Source organism: Emydura macquarii, unplaced genomic scaffold (assembly GCF_026122565.2).
Source record: "Emydura macquarii macquarii isolate MOO-44397 ecotype Brisbane River unplaced genomic scaffold, CSIRO-AGI_Emac_v2 contig_2448, whole genome shotgun sequence".
NCBI classification, from domain to species: domain Eukaryota; kingdom Metazoa; phylum Chordata; order Testudines; family Chelidae; genus Emydura; species Emydura macquarii.
In genome coordinates this window covers 2,531,119-2,550,898 of record NW_027132585.1, presented here as the reverse complement: position 1 = coordinate 2,550,898, position 19,780 = coordinate 2,531,119, and the positions used below count along the sequence as shown (strand labels likewise).

Here is a 19,780-nt window from a genome sequence, read left to right as displayed (position 1 = left end):
GGCTGAACAATCAATTATAAAATTTAAAAAATATTTTCAAATCTTCTTCCTGCTTTGTCTTAAACCTTTTAAAATATTATTTACCTGTTAATATCGTAAAGTGTAAACTGACACAGTGCCATGCAAATCTGTATAGTAGACTAATAGTTACTTTTTCTGATTCACTTATGTGAGTGGGACATAGTAACTGCCATGCCAGAATGGAACATCTACTGTGCAGTCTGTAGTCCAGCATCACCTTCTGATCAATCCTTCAGTGTGTCTCGTTTTTAATCTTTCTTCCACTTCACTCTGTGAAGATCCCTCGAAGCACTCTCCTCTATCTGTTCCTCTCACTCTGCGTCTTGTCCTTGGGTGACTTCATTCACTTGCATCGTTTCAATTATCCTCTTTGTTTTGGTAGATTTAAGAGTTACCGATCTCTGTCTGACCTGTGTCTCTCTGTCAAGTCCTACGTTTTATCCTAACTGTTCTTTTTAGAAGACTCACTTACCATTTGAAGCTAATATGGCTGAAATTGAGCTCCTGCTTTTTCCTCCTAAATAACCTTTAATTCAACTAATTGTCTCTTTGCCTTGTTCAGATTTCATTTTCTCAAATTGTTATAATCTAACAAGTCCTGTAGAAAAAACAAGGAATGTAGAGCAGATATTTCTAGTGGAAAAAATTAGGATCTCTTCTCCCCTATCCCACTTTATTTTAGGCAAACCTTTTAGGTCTCCTTGATACATCAGAAGAATAAAGGCTGCAAACATTTCCCTACTTTGCATGTAATCTAAAGTGAAAGGAAAACAAGAGTTGGATTTCACTCAAGGACTTCTCTATAATTACAGTGTAGTTCATGTGAGCACCTGCACCATGAAGATTTTTTTGCCTAGTTTTGCATTTTTGCCTAGTAACACAAGGATATACAAAGTTCTTGTATATGGTGCTGTTCTTATTCTTCAGAAACATGAGCGAGGTACCCAAACAAGTGTACATCCCAACTTGTTTTGATGGGAAGAAGAGTTTGAGATAAGTGGAGGGCTTGAACAATAAAATTAGTTGTCTACACTTGCACGGCATGTAGGGTACATGTATCTACACTCTGAATTGAAAACCAGGCTGTGTCCACACTGTGGTGTGTAGCTACATGTGATAGTGAAAGTCTCTGGCAGCAGGGTGGCAGCAGGGAAATGTCCTGGCAGTGGGGAGCTGCAAGAATGTTTACTTGCTGCTAGGGCGTTTACCTGCAGGGGGGAAAGGTTCTAGCAGCGACCTGTGGCAGGGAAAGTCTTCAGTAGCTAGGAACTGCGAGAGCCTTTCCCTGCTGCCTCCCCTTGCCAGAGCCTTTCACTGTGGCAAGGAAAGGCTCCAGAAGCAGGCAGGCAGCAGGATACTAATAGCAGTGAAGATGGCACTGTTTGGATATGCAGAGCGCCGTGTAGAGTACTTATCCACAAGATTCAGGTGTGTCTTTTTTCACCTAAGCCAAGCCTCACTGTTTATACTACTTATATCCCATCCTAGGGGGCATGCAGTGTCTGTACTCTCTACTCTGCGGTAAGTGTAGATATAGCCTGGATTTGTATTACTGGAGCACCTAGGAGCCCCACTTGACAGACCAGGATCCCATTGTGCTAGGCTTAGTATGGGCCAACTTATTTTCTCTGTTTGTTGCCCTGTAAGTTTCCTAGGGCTAGAGAACCTCCTCAATGGTAGCTGGCTTTAAAGTGTAGCCCATTTAAGCTGTCTTGGTACTAGAAGGACTTAAGGAAGTGGAGAGAGAATGCTGACCCTGAAACCTTTAACATATGCACTTCACAGTGTAGACTTCAAGCCTACTAGACCGGCTCCCTGGATTTGTATTTGTTTCTGAGGATTGAGTCCCCTGAAATAATCGTTCCTGCAGCGATTAAACTAGCTTTCTTGGGCAACTGGTTGGTATTTTAGGTCTCACAGAATCTTACCTTTCAATCTCCCAACGCTGATTAGAGGAACAAAAATATCCCAAATGTGGGTCATATCTGGAGAGTGTGGAATTTCACTGTTCTACTCTTTATACTTCTAGTAGATTTTCTCTTCTTTCCTTTCTCTTAATAGTTAATTCCATTCTCAAGGACTGCAGACATGCTCTTTTTTGAAAATTAGAAATTTGTCCCCTTTCCTTGTAAATTTCTCTTCTGAGATTGCATGCCCTGCAGTTCTAGCTCACCTTTGTTTTAGGATGATGCTTGCTAGAGGCAGCTCTGGGTAAATATTTGTGTCATTTTGGAAATGATGCACAAAGAATATAGGGAGTCAGTGAGTGCACACAGATTCATGTACTCTTTCAAAACTATTCACCAGTGAACTTTAATAACTTCTTTAAAAGGTAATGCTGTTTTTGTACACCTTTGAGCAAGTTGTATATTTGAGCATTTTTCATTTAAACTACTGTCCTGAAATCAAGCTACTTAGTTTGTGTATATTTGATTACTTTGTCTGAAAAAACAAAACTGAAAATTGAGATGATTGCTTGCGTCGAACAGGGACATTTCATAATACAATATAATGGTTGTTTTAGACTTGCTATAGAAGGAAGAACCTACTGTACCCATTTCAGTAGAAACCAGATACCAGCCTGAAGAGATTTACTGCTCTTAGGCTTTGCTGTACTGAAACTGAGTGTAGTGGTTTTTGCATAATACTATATTTCTTGATCTACCTACGAAAAGAATGTGTAACTATTTGAGCTTTAGTCTTTAATAAAAAGAAATCTTAGTTGGTTTTCTTTGCGAAAGACCAATGGAGCTTTAAAATTACTTACATTTTACTTGTTTAAATCCACTGCAACTTGAATTCAACAGGTAGGGTTATCTTTTGGACTATTACTGAGGCAGAAGTGGCAAGCAATATAAGTAAAGTGTTCTAGCTTAATTTCTGCTAATGGGTCATTTTAAATGGAGGGCTCTGCATGATATCTTACTCCTGTCACCTTCTCCATGGATCCTCCTTGTATCTAGATCACTTGAATCCTCATCTGTAGAATTGGGTGCCTTGCGGGGACAGACGATTCACACCGTTGCCTTCTGAAGAGAGGTGGAAGTAACAGAATTAGATGTTTTGGTTAATAGTCATCGTAGGTTAAGGATTGAGGGATGAGAGGAGGATAGACTTCTAGTGATGGGGAAGCTTGATGTTATGGCACAAAGAGTTAAGACGCTGTTGCCCAGAACCTAGTGGATCAGCGGAACGCTTGCACTTTGAAGATAGGCTATACAAGCTACTGGGTGGTGATGTAGAGGGGACAGAGTTCTATTCTCTGCCTGCAGTGCTTGAGCCCTAAATGTTTCAGCCTTGTCAGTGAAATGGCAAGAATGCTTTTCACCCTTTTTTGTTACTGTGACATGGCACAAGTTTGCGGTGCCATTGAGGCCAAGGACGCTTGAGGGCTAATATGTATATGGGAAGGGTGGGTTGTGTTTTTAATTCTTTGATTGATTATGGGGGGAGGGGAGAACAGCTGCTGAATCTTTTTTCCCCCTGTATTTGTTATGTATTTTTTTGTAAAAGGTGCCTAGATCATAGGCAGATTTTCTGTGTGGATATAGATACAGTGGAATAGAGAAATCATTGGTAACTTCCCCTTAGAATGGCTGGGCATTGATGCTGGAAGAGACCTTCTGAAGCTGCTCCTGCCCCAACAGCTTCCTCAGGCCAGCATTTCCAGCTCTCTGTGTATTTTAAAAGATGCCTCTCACCTTGGTTATCCATGAACTGAATTGACTGGAGAAGTGGCAGAGTTTACTCACTGTTGCCTCCAGGCTATTTTCTCTGAGGGGGACTCTGCCATTTGGGGAGATCAAGAATTGCGGGGCTTTCGGGGGGGAAGCAGCAAAATCTGCACAGTTGTATGGGGGATTTAAAGTCATGAATGTAGGTGCAAATAACTATACAACACTTTCCTTTCAAGGAGGTTTCCCAGAGAACTGTATACTTGCTGTATTGGGATCACTCATTAAGCACTGAAATGTAGCGATCTCTAGGTTTGGGGTGTAGCACTGATTGCACATTAGCAGCACCATACAAGGCTCTGTTGTGTTGTAAAGAAGGGGAAGTAGAGAAAAAATAACTTCCCCAGTTGAAATTAGAGAGAGCATTTTAAATTGGTAAAATGTTCACTGAGATGGAGTTTCTTCAATAAATCAGGGCTAGCAGATTAACATGAGAGAAGAAATGTTAACTACTAGAGAGGCAGATGTGGCTTTGACATAGGCATCTTTTCGTTATTCATCTGTCATAGCACCCATAATCCATTTCAGGGCTACTGCAGAACCATTGCAAAAGCATGCATTTAGTGCTGACTTCCTAAAGTAAACATAACCCGTGAACTGGTGAAAGTTGTAGGTCAGCCTCCTGAAATAAATTTGAGAAACCGATTGCACGTCAGCCCCTAACTTTATCTGTTTCCCTTCTCAGCTGATAGTTTGCACTTGCCTGCACTGTCATCTGCATATGTGCCAGTCACCAGTTCTGTATTTTTGGCATGGTGTAATTCTTTTTGTTGAAGTCATTGTCTCAGTACCTCCGAAATCCTCATCAGTTTTTACTATCCCCTGGTGGTTTAATGCAGCTTGCTTCCATTAGACCTCAGTACTCCATGACATGTAGAGAGGTGTTTGGTTCTCTCAAGTAGCCTGATAACGTCTCTCTCCACTTCAAACATTTCCATTCGCTCCCTATTCTTTCTAGTATCCAGTTCGAAATTTTTCTCAAAATTGTTTCTTAGTGGCCTTATATCCAGGATATGAGATTTTTAAACTTAATTTGTAGTTGTCTGTAAAATAGGCTGTAATTCTGTAAAGTATACAATAATCATGCTGTGATGAGTGATATTCATGAGCAGTGCTGGGTATGTTCTCAGTAAATTGAACTGGCTGGGGAAGACAAACATCCATATTTTTAAATAACTATAGTTTATGGTGACACACATGCCTGTAAATTCAAGCTTTAGTTTTTAAAAGTATGTGTAAGAATATCCCTAGAAACAATTTCTTTTAAAAATTCTGGCTGTTTAAAAAAAAAAAAAAAAAAAAAAAAGAAACAGAGAGTATTAGATTTGGAAGGGACCTCACGAGGTTATCTAGTCCAACCCCTTGCTCAAAGCAGAGCAGACCTCAGCTATATCATCCCAGCCAGGGCTTTGTCAAGCCGCAGCTTAAAAACCTCTAAAGATGGAGATTCCCCTACCTCTCTAGGTAACCCATTCCACTGCTTCACCACCCTCCTAGTGAAAAACCTTTTCCTAATATCTAACCTAGACCTCCCCCACTGCAACTTGAGACCATTGCTCCTTGTTCTGTCATTTACACCATTGAGAACAGCCTAGCTCCATCCTCCCTGGAACCCCTTTTCAGGTAGTTAAAGGCTGCTATCAAATCCTCCATCGTTTTTCTCTTTTGCAGACTAAACAAGCCTCGTTCCCTCAGCCGCTCCTCCTAAGTCTTCTGCTCCAGCCCCCTAATCATTTTTGTTGCTCTCTGCTGAACTCTCTCCAACTTCTCCACTTCTTTTTTGTAATGGGGGACCCAAAACTGGGCACACTACTCCAAATGCAGCCTCACCAATGCCAAATAGAGGGGAATAGTCACTTCTTCAATATGTTGGCAATGCTGCCCAATATGCTATTAGCCTTCTTGGCAACCAGGGCACACTGCTGATTCATATCCAGCTTCTTATCCACTGTAACCCCCAGGTCCTTTTTTTCAGGACTGCTGCCCAGCATGTTGGTCCCCAGTCTGTAGCTTTCCATGGGATTCTTCCGTCCCAAGTGGAGGACTCTGCACTTGTCCTTGTTGAACCTCATTAGATTTCTTTTGGCCCAATCATCCAATTTGTCTAGGTCCCTCTGTATCCTATCCCTACCTTCCAGGGTATCTACCACTCTCCCAAGCTTAGTGTCATCTGCAAACTTGCTGAGGGTGCAATCTACCCCATCCTTCAGATCATTAATGAAGATGTTGAACAAAACCAGCCCCAGGACCGACCTCTGGGGCACTCCGCTTGTGACCGGCTGCCAGCTAAACATGGAGCCGTTGATAACTACCCATTGAGCCCAATGATCTAGCCAGTTGTCTGTCCATTCATCCAACCTATACTTTAACTTGCTGATAAGAATACTGTGGGAGACTTTATCAAAAGCTTTTCTAAAGTCAAGGTATATCATGTCCACCGCTTTCCCCACATCCACAGAGCCAGTCACCTCTTCATAGAAGGCAATCAGGTTGGTCAGGCATGACTTGCCCTTCATGAATCCATATTGACTGTTCCTGATCACCTTCCTCTCTTCCAAGTGTCTTAAAATGGATTCCTTGAAGACCTGCTCCATGATTTTTCCAGGGATTGAGGTGAGGCTGACTGGTCTGTAGTTTCCTGAATCCTCTTTCTTCCCTTTCTTGAAGATGAGCACTATATTTGCCTTTTTCCAATCATCAGGGACCTCCCGCAGTTGCCACGTGCTTTCAGAGATAATAGCTGTAAGCTTCTTTTTTGTGTTTAAGCTCACCAAAGACTTCTTTGTTAAGCCAAGCCAGGCACCTACCATATTTGCTATTCTTTCTGCACATCGGGATGGTTTGTTCCTGTGCCCTCAATAAGGTTTCTTTAAAATACAGCCAGCTCTCTTGGATTCCTTTTCCCCTCATACAAGCCTTCCAGGGGATATTGCCTACTAGCTCCCTTCGGGAGTCTGTTTGCTTTTCTGAGTCTATGATCCGTATCCTTCTGTTCTCCTTTCTTCCTTTTGTTAGGATCCTGAATTCGACCAGCTCATGGTCACTGCTGCCTAGGTTGCCACCCACTTCTACTTCCCCTACCAAATCATCCAAGTTTGTGAGCAGCAGGTCAAGAGGAGCATAGCCCCTAGTTGGTTGCTCCAGCACTTGCACCAGGAAGTTGTCTGCAACACTCTCCAAAAACTTCCTGGATTGTTTGTGTTTTGTTGTATTGCTCTTCCAGCAGATGTCAGGGTGATTGAAGTCCTCCATGAGAACCAGGTCCTGTGAACTGGAAACTTTCCCTAATTGACTGAAGAAAGCCTCATCTACCTCATCCTCCTGGTCTGGTGGTCTATAACAGACACCCACCACGACATCACCCTTTTTGTTCTTGCTTCTAAGCTTAACCCAGAGACTCTCAACTGGCTTATCTCCAGTTTCATACTGGAGCTCAGAGCAATCATGAACTTTGTCACTCTCTCCTGGCTCCTTACCCAGTAGCTCTTTTGATCAACCACACTTTAAAAATAGTCCCCACAAACCCATCTGTCCTCTCGACTGTCACATGCAAAAACAAAATCTGTCTCAACCCACAAACACAACGTAGAACCCTAACAGGCCAACACACCAGGCCACTCTCTACTCTTCATGCAGCTGCCTTTGTCCTTTTTAGATCAACTGTGTTTATATTTTGTGGGTGGCACCAAATTGGAGTAGTACTAAACACCCAAGGCAGAAGCAACCTACAAAATAGCAGATTAAAGCACAGGCTGCTGCAGGCAAGGTGTGGGGAATAAGTACTGAAGTAAAGTCCTCTCACCCTAGGAGAAGAAATAAACAGCCCAAATGGAAAACTGAGGATTTATCCAAGCAGCCGCACCCTTCACATTAATAATGCCAGTTTATTTTCTCTGTACAGTTTACCAAAGGTTACATGTTTGTCTAATCAAGCATTGTATTTTTCTCATGGAAGCTGTGGGGTAGTGGTTAGAAGATTGGGAAAGGAGGATTCCACAGGAGGATAGCTGCCCTTAAGAAGTTGTTAACAAAAGGCAAACGTTTGACAACCTGTCTTAAACAATCTGTCACTGAGCTTAGTGTAGTTCAGGCTGAAACAACTGACCTCCTGAAGGCAGCTGCCATTAGGTACTTGCTACATCATGGCACATTTCTAAAGAACATTTTTTTTATTCCTTAAATATAAAACTGCTGTAGGCTTTTGTGCTTTAAAAATAAAGCCGCTTAGTTTTTACTTTGATACATAATATAGCTATGGGTTTTGATTTGGAGTTCAACAATCACCTCTGCCTTGTGCTCCTTCACTTTCGTCAGCACTTTTGGAAGAGGACAAATGTCCCATTCAAAACAACCAAGATGGTGAAGCTTGCTTCAGTAGCCTCTGTCTCTTCTTCCCCCTTGTTCTTCCCCCTTAGTCTTTCTTTAAGGACCCATAAAGGGAACAGAGGTTGGAATAGCTCATCCCTGCATTATTTTGTGCACCAATTAGGCCTAATATTCAACACAGCAATTTTGGCTCATTGATTTAATTTTCTATATCTTCTGTTTTCAATAAGCATGATTTTAACATAGTCCTTGAATCATTAACATGGCTCTTCTTGTTTTGACTACTTTAGTCTTTCTGTCTCCCTTTCATACATTTTCCCATTAGCATTTGTTGTTGTAGATTATAGTAACATTTTATGAACTTTCATATACTTTTAAAGATGAGCCTACGATTAGGGTAAATGTATAGGTCCAATTATACAACAGCCCTCACCTTAATTTTTCTGGCTTGTAGATATCTGGTAAATGTTTTCAGTACCTTTTTACTAGTGACTTTGAAGTATTAAACTAAATTACTGTGGTACATATAAATGAGCAAAATACACTGATACACATGATTCCACTTTTTTAATCAATTTTATGTGCTTATTAACATTCACATTTTTGGATTTTGCCAAAAGCTTCCTGTATGTTATTGCAAATTGTAGGTTTATTATGTACTATTTGTGCTCTTGATGAGGCATCGCAAAAAAATAACAAACCCCAAGGCTGAGAATCAGTTTTGTGTTAACAATAACTAGTTTTAATGAGGCAGAACTTGACCTTTTGCTATCTAGTCCAGAAGTCTTCAGTAGTTAGCCACCTTCACCTTTCTCCCATCCCTCAAGCAGTTTCATTTAACTGGTGTAGCCAGATTCAAGACTGACAAATAATTGCTGATTTATAAAGCACTGGCACACTTTCAAACCCTATCATGTAGGGTTGCCTTCAAGCAGGTGAAGCTGTTTAAATGTCCATAGAATGTAGAAGCATGTGATACAACTTGTTTGGGATGTTTATGGTGAATAGTTGTTAATCTTTGGAGTGTGTTAGCCACACTGTTAAATAGCCTCACAAGTGCAACATAGTTTTTCCAGGTTTATTATGTTCCAATTGAAAATGTATAAGAATGTTGAATTCATTATGTAGGTTGACTACTTTAGACTCTTAACTAAATTAAGCCATTTGTTCAGGGCATATGTAAAGAGCATCGGTGCTGATCTACTTCCAACTTTCATGTTAAGAAATTGGCTTGTTTGCTGATAGTATTTAACTGAATGTTCTTTGTCTTCCTCAGTTCATCAGAGAAGACATGAAATATAAAGATGCTTCCAATAAACACAGTCATCTGCACAGAGAAGACAAACATATCACCATTGAGGACCTGTGGAAACGCTGGAAAACCTCTGAAGGTAGGAATCAGGAAATATACCATTTCCAGATCCATGTCATGGTTTTTCAGATGGCCCAGTACTAAATCCGGGCTTGCTTGAAGTAAATGTGGTGCAACTATTGGCATTAAATGACATGCGGTACTTGAAAGATGACCTGTTTTGAACACCTGTGGCAACTCTTGTTTACAGATTAACCTGTAAGTGTAACTAAAGGTTCATTAAATTCAGCTAGTTATGACTTCCGCTTGGCATAATCAGGTAGTTCTGTGTAAATGGTGTCAATTTACACTGCCAATTAAAATAATAGTGTTCTAATTTTTTAAAGTGTTTACTTACAATTACACAATCATTGTTGCACTGCATGATTTTGATTGATTAAACCTTGAAACCAAGTTTTACTGTAGTCATAAGCATTCTGTGTGCAGTGTATTAAAATGGGAAAGACCAATTCATTCTGATTTTTTTTAATTCAAAACTTATTTTGTTTGTAGTGTAAAGGAATATATTTCTTAAACACTGGGATTAATTTCTCTCTATTGAGGGTTAAAGGATATTGGAATAGTAGCTGCTCCATTTTTTTCCTAGCTTTGAGTAGGAAGTTCAAACTAATCTGAGTCAGTACTCTGATGTAAATACCCATAAGTACTAAAGGACTCTGCTACATGAGCATTACAGTATTAGTAATTTTTACTGATAGTGATATTTATATACAATTGAAAGTATACATATCAATATGTATGATGACAAATACACTGAATGGAAGCAGGATATTAGAAAACAGCTCAGACTACTAGAATAAAAATTAAAACAATCTCACCCCTCTTCTGGCCTCTTCTGGCCATTGAAATGTTAATGGTGAACTCAAAAAGACCTTTACAAAAATACATTTAAAAAACACAGTTGTCAAATCAGTAACAAAATTATGGTGACACTAGTCACTATTGATATTAATAGCTAAGTAGGGCCATATTATTGAAAACAAATCTTTTGATTATAACAAATCAGAGGTCTGAACAAGACTGGAAATGTGTGCAAAGAGATATCACCGGTAGATTACTTAGCCCAAAAGTTGCTATATTCCAATACAGGCATCAGTGCGTGAAAAGCTCCCCATTGTACTACTGTCATAGTTCCTCTGTGCACTGAGACAGCCCTGCCAGGGAACAAGCATAAGGAATCCCTTAAAAATGAGGTACTCAAACAACCTTCACTGTAACCTGTGGTTTGATGAATGCCCTATGATGATAATGTGCTTACGATTAAGGCATTTTTGTCTTTGTGGTCCCAGATTAGATTAAATGATCTTTTTAAAGGACTCGTTAGGTTTTTTTCTTGCCTTTTTATCCTCTCATGGTGTCACTACAGGACAAAGTCAATGTTGTTTGGATATTTTCATTGTCAATTTCCACATCTTAATTAGTTGGATTCTTTTAGGCGTAACCGTAACTCTGAATTCTTGGGCTTGTAATACTTTTATTATAATTGCAGCCCCTTAAATTACTGATACATACTTTGACTTGTACTCCACGTAAAATAGTTCTTTGTTTTGGAATATAGATGTAAACTTAAAAATAATTCGCAATAAAACAAAAAATGAAGCAAATTCAGGGTTTTTAATTCTCATGCATTCTCCATGATGGTGCTCTGCTTTAGGGTTTTCTGCTTGAATCCATTAGTTAAGGCAGATCTTGGAACCTCATCTTAAACTGTAAATCCTAAAGTACAGCTGAAATTACTTATTAGTTGATGTTACATTTGTGAATATAGAAAACATCACAATTAGTTTTTCTCTCTTGTAGAGATACTAGGATGCTGCTCTGTTGGACAGTAGGAATTCTAATTTTCCTAGAAGTTCGGCTTGCCTAAGAATACAAACAATTTTGATGAAGTGCTAACATTTTATGGAGTACGAAGCACTCCTTTGCTGTGTTATGCTGTCTCCTGTTAGATGCTGTTCTTTAGTTGAAGACACAAAGTGGCTGAGGTAATATCTTTTCTTGGAACAACTTCTGTTGGTGAGAGAAACAAGCTTTTGAGCTGACAGAGCTCTTCATCAGGTCTGGCTTCTTTAATCAGGGTTTAGTGAAGAATGTGCTGTCTACACAGAGGATGTATGAAGGATTGCATCAGTCACAAAGATGTGATTCTTTTCTTTTGGGTGGAGGCTAGAATAGGTACAGCAAGCTTCTGTGATAGATGCTGTGGACACATGGAATTTTCAGGTACTATGGTATCAGATTTATAAATGTTTATATGCACCTTTACATGGACTAGTGTTTGTATTCCTGACTCAATGGAGAAGTTTCAGGGACTAAAATTGCTGAGGGGTAATTAATACAAATCCATAGGCAGTTAACACATCTGGAGAGGTCTCAGCCCCTGGAATTGCATATGCTAGTTTGACCTGGTTCAAAGGGCTTGGCACACACAGAACTGTTAACTGTGTATAAAGTGACCACCCTGACATGAAGAGAGAGAGGTCACTTTTACTCAGTCCAGGAACTGATAAACTGTCTCAAAGACAGACCCTGCAGAAAGGGCATGAAGTACTTTGAAACCTGCCAGGGTCTTTGTAAGGAATATGGATGACACTTGGTAAGGCAGCCATGTATATAAGCTGCTTATGGCTTTCTATTTATTTGCTCTGCAATGCTTTCGTTCTGAATAAATAGTACTTTGCTTTATGGAAGCTGGCTGGTCACTGGTTAAACCTGTCAGTAGCACTGAGTAAATGGGACTGCAGGTGCTGACCTAAGGTTAGACCTGAGTTAACCAAAGAGAATTCCAGGAGTCTGCACCCTAAATATGTATGCTTGAGGGAGAGGGTTGTGGGATCCCATGTTGAGAAAGGTGATTGCTGGAGGCCTGGAACCTGAGTGGGGTGCCCTCAAGAAGTCCACAAAGGAAATTAAGGTACATTACTTTGGGAACTGTAGCACATCCATTCCCAAAGTCCCTGGCATGAAAGGCCTGTCAAAGGTGGGGAGGCATGGTATACTCTAGTTCAGCCAAGACCCTGATATCCAAATTTCTGCATTATCTAAATCCCTTCCAGCATGATATGTGCTGTGGAGATTTGGCTAATAGAGCAGAGATGCCTAGCCAGGACTTCGAGGAGGAGGATGACGGATCCCCGGCCATGGGGGAAGAAGGCCCAAGGTGTGGCGGGGGAGACTATGGTCCTCTCAGGGCAGAGCAGAGACTCCCAGCCAGGTCGGTGAGGAGGACAATGCATATGAGCCCCCAGGTGTGGGGGAGGCCACCCCACTGCTGAATGGCTTCTACCCACTCGATTGTCCAAACCCCTGATTATCTGAATAAAATCCATGTCCTCTGTGCTATTTGGGTAATCGGGAGTATACTGGATATGGTTGTCCCATGATGTGCTTTCGGTATCCTCAGCTGGCGGTATAGTCCTTGGGAAACCATTGTCACCCAGTACAACCCCAGTCTGCTTGGGTTGGGGCAGAGCACCAGAGAACCATAATGGGTTGGTAATTCACCACTTCTCCTGTTTCTCTCTCTTACCTTGAGATGCCTTGGATGGCTGTGTGGTGATAGAGAACCACCTTTGCTAGCCACCCCCTATGTTCAAGCAGAGCCAGTCAGGCTCCCATCTTACTGTCCCCTGGCATTCCTACAGGTATGTTTACCCTATTGTATTGATTTAGTGAAATATATCAGCAAAGGTGTTAACATAACTCAGTCACCATCCAACATTAAATAGTGTTAAACAGGGTCTGGATTTGTTACACAGAGACCTCAGCCTGCTTGGCAAACACACCCACTAAAAATCCTTTTAACCTTTTATTAAAGATAGAGAGAAGAAAAAAACAGTTAAAGCATTTGAAGCTTTCATTTTAACAGTGGTTTTTTTGTTCCCTTTCCCTTTAGCTGGAGAGAGTTTTTAGATGGAGAAACCTCCTTGTTTGATAGTCTCTTAGACAGTATCACAGATGGTGATAACTGTTCTTTTGGGCAAAAGAGAAGTTAGTTGAGATGAGCTGTCGCTACCATTAAAGGTGGTGTTGGTGTTGCGGATTTGGCTGGATATGGTAGTGGTGGCAGTGTCATCTGGATCCCACTCTCAGGTCTGATCTGGCCAGGACGTTTTAGGATTAGGGCGATGAAGTCCTGGGGTCCTGGGTGATGGTGGGGTGGCAGCCAAGATGGTGAAGATCACTTCAGTAGTGTCTGTCTGGTCTTTCATAGTCTTCCCTCAAAGTCTGTCTTTAAGGACTTACAAAGGGAGCGGAGGGTGGAATAGCCCATCCCTTAGTTATTTTGTTCATCAAATGGGCCTGATATCCAACACACCAATTTTGGTTCATTAATTTCTGGTTCCACGTCTTCTGATTTTATCAAGCATGATTTTAATGTAGTACTTGAATTTTTTATCAGTAGGCCTTTTTGTTTAGACTAATTTAGTTTTTTGCCTCCCTTTCGTACCTTTTCCCATTAACATTTCTTGTAGGTTATTGTGACATTTTATGAGCTCTTGTGTACTCTTTATAGTTGATTTCACAATTAGAGTAAATTGATAGACCCAATTATCACAATATCCCTACTTCTCCCAGTGCTAAAATGCTGATTCTACCACTTCAGTTGAAAAATCAGAGGCTGTTGCTTAGGGAACACATTTTCCATTCATTGTCAAATACCTATTTTCCCCAACAGTCTCCCTCAAGGACCACAGCACACGCACCCTGGCTGGATGCTGCTGCTGTAAGCTATCTCTAGCTATCCAGTTACAGACGGTGTTGCTGTACAGTTTTATAGCTTGCCCTAGGCAACAGAAAAAGACTGTTTTCTTTTGGGTTAACTTGAGTTCTGGTTGAGGCTGTCTGCCTTTCTGTGTGATCACCACAACCTTCCCGTGACATTCATCCAAATCAGTACCATATTACATCTCTAAGGATAGGCAGGAACCCAGGCTACTTGTTGCTTCTGTCATTTTACCCATTATTTGTGCATTATTCCCCAGAAACGAATCTGGGTGTGGGTAACATTGTATGTTTTCAGCTTTTCTTGAAATACATAATTCCCCACTATATAAGTCATTATATTTCTGTTGCATGCTAAAGATACTATTCCATCATATCCTTGTTCTCAAACACCAGGCAGGATTCATACAGACCCTGCATAATATCCCTCTACCTTTTAAGGTTTCACAGTCGGGTGGTGTCTGGGCACCTTCCACTGATGTAACAAACTTTTCTTTCAATCCTTGCAGCATGAACAAGCTGACAGATACTGTTGTGAGTTTTTAAAAAAAATAAATATATAAAATGTGAAGTTGCTACTATGTTTGCAGGGTTATTAGTGGGAAACTAAATTGAAGAGAAGATAAGATCAAAGAAATGCACTTTGCATTTGGAGCAGAAGGTGAAGAGGTTTGTGATAATCCTTAGTTGCTAGGGGACTTCATTTCACAGTCTCAAACCAGTCCCCAAGAAAGTTCTCAGTCCTGCACAGATGAACTTTACCCTAATTGTGGAGAATTCCTTTGTGGCAGAGGAGCGAAGTTGTCAACTGTGCCTTTAAGTATCTTGGGATCAGACAATGGAGTGCCTTGAAGTTAAAGACTGAGACCTTGAACTTGATTCAGTAACCTACAGGAAGCCAATGTAGAGAGGAGGACAGGTTTGATGTGCTCACAGAAGCCCACGTTGCTGAGGAGATGCACTGTGATATTTTGAACTATTTGGAATTTCCTAAGTGCAGAAGTTTTCATACCAACTTCCATTGTCACTGCTCTGCCATACTACAGCATTGCAAAGGCGTGAATAACCAAGGCCAGGTCATTGTTTGCAAGGAAGGGATGGAGTCCACAAGCCAACCAGAGATGATGGCAAGTGTTACTTGTGCTTATTGCTATGCAAGAGCTTTGTGTCAAAAAGGAATCCACGACTACTTCTAAACCTCTGACGAGATTGACCAGGTGTGTGTGTGTACCTTTAGCCAAAGGAAATTACACAATGGCAGCAAACTTCTCAAAATGCATTTCTCTGCCCACCATCATCTCTCTCTTACTGTTCAGCTTCAGCCAGCTGCTGTTCATCCGTGAGCTGACCTCGTGCAAGCGCTGGGCCATCTTAGTGATAGTGGTGTGGTTGTATGTGGTGAAGGGTAAGCAGAGCTGTGTCTCATCTGCATATGGTGGCACTTGAGTTCATGTCTGATCAGTTCACCTAGTAGTTGCATGTAGCTGTTGAATAGGACTGGTGGAAAAAAATTGATCCTTGTAGAACTCCACAGGTCAGTGGACTTAAGGTGGAGATGCAGTTTCCTATCACTGGGAATTGGATGTGTTCCTCTAAGAGCGGCTCATACCATTTTAGCATGTTACCCTGGATTTTTGCCACCTCCTCAGGAGAAACGCTGCAGAGAGATCCAGGAGGATGAGAATGAATGTGTGACTTCTATCCGTTGACAGGAGGAGATCACCCATCAGCGCTACTAAAGTAATTTCAGTTCCATATCCTGGTCTGAATCCAGATTGTTCAAAGTCTAGAACGTTAACTTCAATTAGATGATCTTGTAATTGGCCTTTGGCGGGCTTCTCCTTGAGCTTGCTCAGGAGTTTGAAATTTAACATTAGCCTGTAGTAGGCTTGAACCAAGTTATCTGGCCATGAGTTCCAGTCTTGGTGTAATTGCTGTGAAAGTTAAGTCTCCAGCAGATAAATCCTTCCCTCTTTGTCAGCTTCTTTTTTCTAATTGAATCAAGTTACTGTTGTATGTGGTCATTGTCATAGAAAAAGAGGTGATCTCTTACGTAGCTAGTTCCAAGTAGGTCTCTGAAAATCAGTACAGCAGCCTTGAACTGGATACTGCTTAATGAGGAGCCAGGTGCACTGAGCAGTGCAGGGTGATATGTTCTTGGTAACCTGTACTGGTGATCAGGCAACCTGTTGCATTGTGTAACAGCTGTAATTCCCTCTAGGCATTGGACTTCATTCTTAACTATAGGGAATTGCAACAGTTCTAATCAACCTTCATTTAGATTTTTTCTCTTTTGTTGATACTCAGAGATTATATCAAGTCTGGAAGTAAGTAGTAGAGCTTTTTTTTAGAGGGTAAAGAGGCGGGCTGGCTAAATGTCATGATTTGCGATAGGCTGCCTTACTTTGGACTCTTGCAGCAACTGGGAATAAATGACATACCAGAGAGAGGCTATGGTTGTATTTCACATTCTTGATCATTGGTGGTCTTGGGTTTTAAATATCCAGACAGTGGAAATGCACACAAGCCAAACATTGCTAAGAATGTTACATGACAATGAACTCCATTCCAAACAGGACTAATACAGTATTTCAAAACCCCATTCCCGGGAAGAGGAAACAGAACAATCTTTTGTAATATTAAGCCATTGAATATATGATATTTCAGGGTCACTTAAAGTAAATAATTACTCCATTCCACTCCCTTTTGTGTCATTTTCTTTGCTCTTGGTATTAGAACATACGCTAGTAGTAGCAACATGTACTGTACTGGTGCTCTTGATTGCAGTGCTTGCTAAATGAAAACATGCTCTGTAAATTCTACTGAAAGTCCTGTGATATACATGGCGTATATCAGATTAAGTTCATGTTTCTCTGGTACTCTGCCTAGAGTTTTGGGGTGATGTGGGAGACAGTTTTTTAAAGCTTCACATGTTTCTGGTGTCATTCTCCTCTTGCTACATACTGACACCATCCAGTTTAAAGTCTTGTCCCAGAAAGTAGAGGGAAAGACGCAGGTCGGGCTTGAAACGCTAGTGTTGACAACACAAGACACTTTTGCACTGGCTCCTGAGGAAAATGGCCACAATTCTTGGCTAGCTAGAAGGAGCAAAAATACATGATGAAGCAAAAGAGAGCAGAAAGTTAATCATAGAATCATAGAGTTGGAAGGGACCTCAGGAGGTCATCTAGTCCAACCCCCTGCTCAAAGCAGGACTAACCTCAGCTAAATCATCCCAGCCAGGGCTTTGTCAAGCCTCTAAAAACCTCTAAAGATGGAGATTCCACCACCTCCCTAGGTAACCCATTCCAGTGCTTCACCACCCTCCTAGTGAAAAACTTTTTCCTAATGTCCAACCTAGACCTCCCCCACTGCAACTTGAGACCGTTGCTCCTTGTTCTGTCATCTTCCACCACTGAGAACAGCCTAGCTCCATCCTCCCTGGAACCTCCTTTCAGGTAGTTAAAGGCTGCTATCAAATCCCCGCTCATTCTTCTCTTCTGCAGGCTAAATAAGCCCCGTTCCCTCAGCCTCTCCTCATAAGTCTTGTACTCCAGCCCCCTAATCATTTTTGTTGCCCTCCGCTGGACTCTCTAACTTCTCCTCATCCTTTTTGTAGTGGGGGGCCCAAAACTGGACACAATACTCCAAATGTGGCCTCACCAATGCTGAATAGAGGGGAATAATCACTTCCCGGGATCTGCTGGCAATGCTCCTACTGATGCAGCTCAATATGCTATTAGCCTTCTTGGCAACCAGGGCACACTGCTGACTCATATCCAGCTTCTTATCCATATCCAGCTTCTTAATGTATTCTGCAAATGTTTCTTTATCTGTTGTCAGTCTGTTTGGCATATGAAACCATACCAAATGTTTAGGACTGGCTAATAGGAGACATGTTGCTCATAAAGGCATCGTTTCATTTTGCACAGCATGGTCCCCTTCAAACATGTTGACCTCACAGCCAGCATGGTTCTGAGCACTCTGGGAGTTGAGAACTCATGAGATCTAACCTTACATCTGCCCATGATTTGCCATATAGCCTTGGGCAAATCACTTATCCTTTCCCCCTCATTTGTGAAATTGGTATAATGCTGCTCAGTACGCTGAGGATTAATATTTCAGTGCTATGAACATATCCTTAAGGCTTATCTAATTCTTTATAGTAGTTGCCATTAATGTCCACATCTTCTAGTTGCTAAAATAGTGTGCAATAGGAGAAACCCTGTTATTTGTGAACAACCTCATCTTCTGTGGTATGATAACTGTCTGTAAATGCTGATGTTATAATAGCAGCCACTGTAGTATGGCAAGTGAAGCAGACTGAGATGAATTTCAGCCAACATTCACTGTTTGGTTTTCAGTACAGAACTGGATGAGCCCTGTATGTGTCACTTCTTTTATCCCCTCATGCTCCAGTGTGCTTGGCCCTCTGTGCTAGCTGAAAAATGTAATTTACAGGAAGAGTTGAGTGCAATATGAGGTGCAAGAATGAGCTTGTGTACTGAGCAGACTGTTGTTTGACTTATCTTTCAGCAATGGTGTCAGTAAGCAGTAAGCTTTTTCTTTTATTAATAAATGTTTTCCATCCAAGAATGTTCAGTTATGATCATGTGATCTTGTGCATGGGCCACACTCCATAGCCTGTCTTGGAGGCTTTTCGAGGAAAGGGGTGTTGCCCCAACTGGAAAATCTGTTCTTTACAGCCTGAGTTTGGAATTTTACTGAAGCAGGATTAGTTGTCATGAGTGCCAAATAGGTAATCCCTGCAAAGTCTCCAGCGGATTCCACAGAAAATTAATTTTATGGTAAATAGAACCATCGGGGTTTTACTGATTAATAAACTCTTGTTGTGCAACTTACTTTGTGACTTGCCTTAAGTTGCTTAGCATGATGGATAACTCTATAACCTAGGATTGGTTTTTGTTGCGGTTTTTGTTTTGTGTCAGACCTGCTTCAGAATCTAAAGGTTGTGAAAGGAATTAGACTTTTTATCCAGGTCATCCAAGGAATGTGAACTCCATGAACTCCTAATAAATAGCTAATGTGACCATAAGGGAGACTTCTTCTAGGCTATACAAGGTTTATCTATAGTAGATAGACTATATAGGAAATGAATTATGGGTTTTTTCTCTTTATCAAAGGATTGTGGCTTTGTCTTCAAAAGTTACCCAATGAAGTGGTCAAAATTTCCAGTTTCTAGGACTTTAGTCAGAGGATGTTCTTATTTCATAGGGTTTAAAGAAATGATGATTGAGAGAAGCCTGCCAACACATTTTAAAAGGTTAGAACCTGTCTATGCTAAGTGCTAACATACTTTTAAACAACACTTAAAATATAATAGCTAGTACACTTTTTAAATTAAAAATGCATCTTTTACCTCATCTATACAAGACCTGTGTGTGCGTAGAGGGTTTAGATGCAACAGCCCTTTCTTGTGAGTCTTTCTCCTTCATCCTGGATAAGGACAGGGCCTGTTTCTCATTCTATAAAAAGCAAGATAAAATGTCCGAGCCAGAATGCTGGACTTCTTTTAGTTCATTATATTCTGAGTTTTTTCTTTTTCCCTATATTCATTCTTTTCCTTTATCTAGAAGCTGAA

The 19,780-nt window shown here is 40.9% G+C and overlaps 1 protein-coding gene across 1 annotated transcript in view; it reads left to right on the top strand.

The window, feature by feature from the left end:
* The window catches only part of STIM2 (stromal interaction molecule 2), a 130,380-nt gene that overhangs the window by 86,828 nt on the left and 23,772 nt on the right, over positions 1-19,780 (top strand). Inside the window, exon 3 of the mRNA XM_067562548.1 lies at positions 9,358-9,472. Coding sequence (XP_067418649.1) covers positions 9,358-9,472 — 115 coding nt within the window. The remainder of the gene's footprint in view (positions 1-9,357; positions 9,473-19,780) is intronic.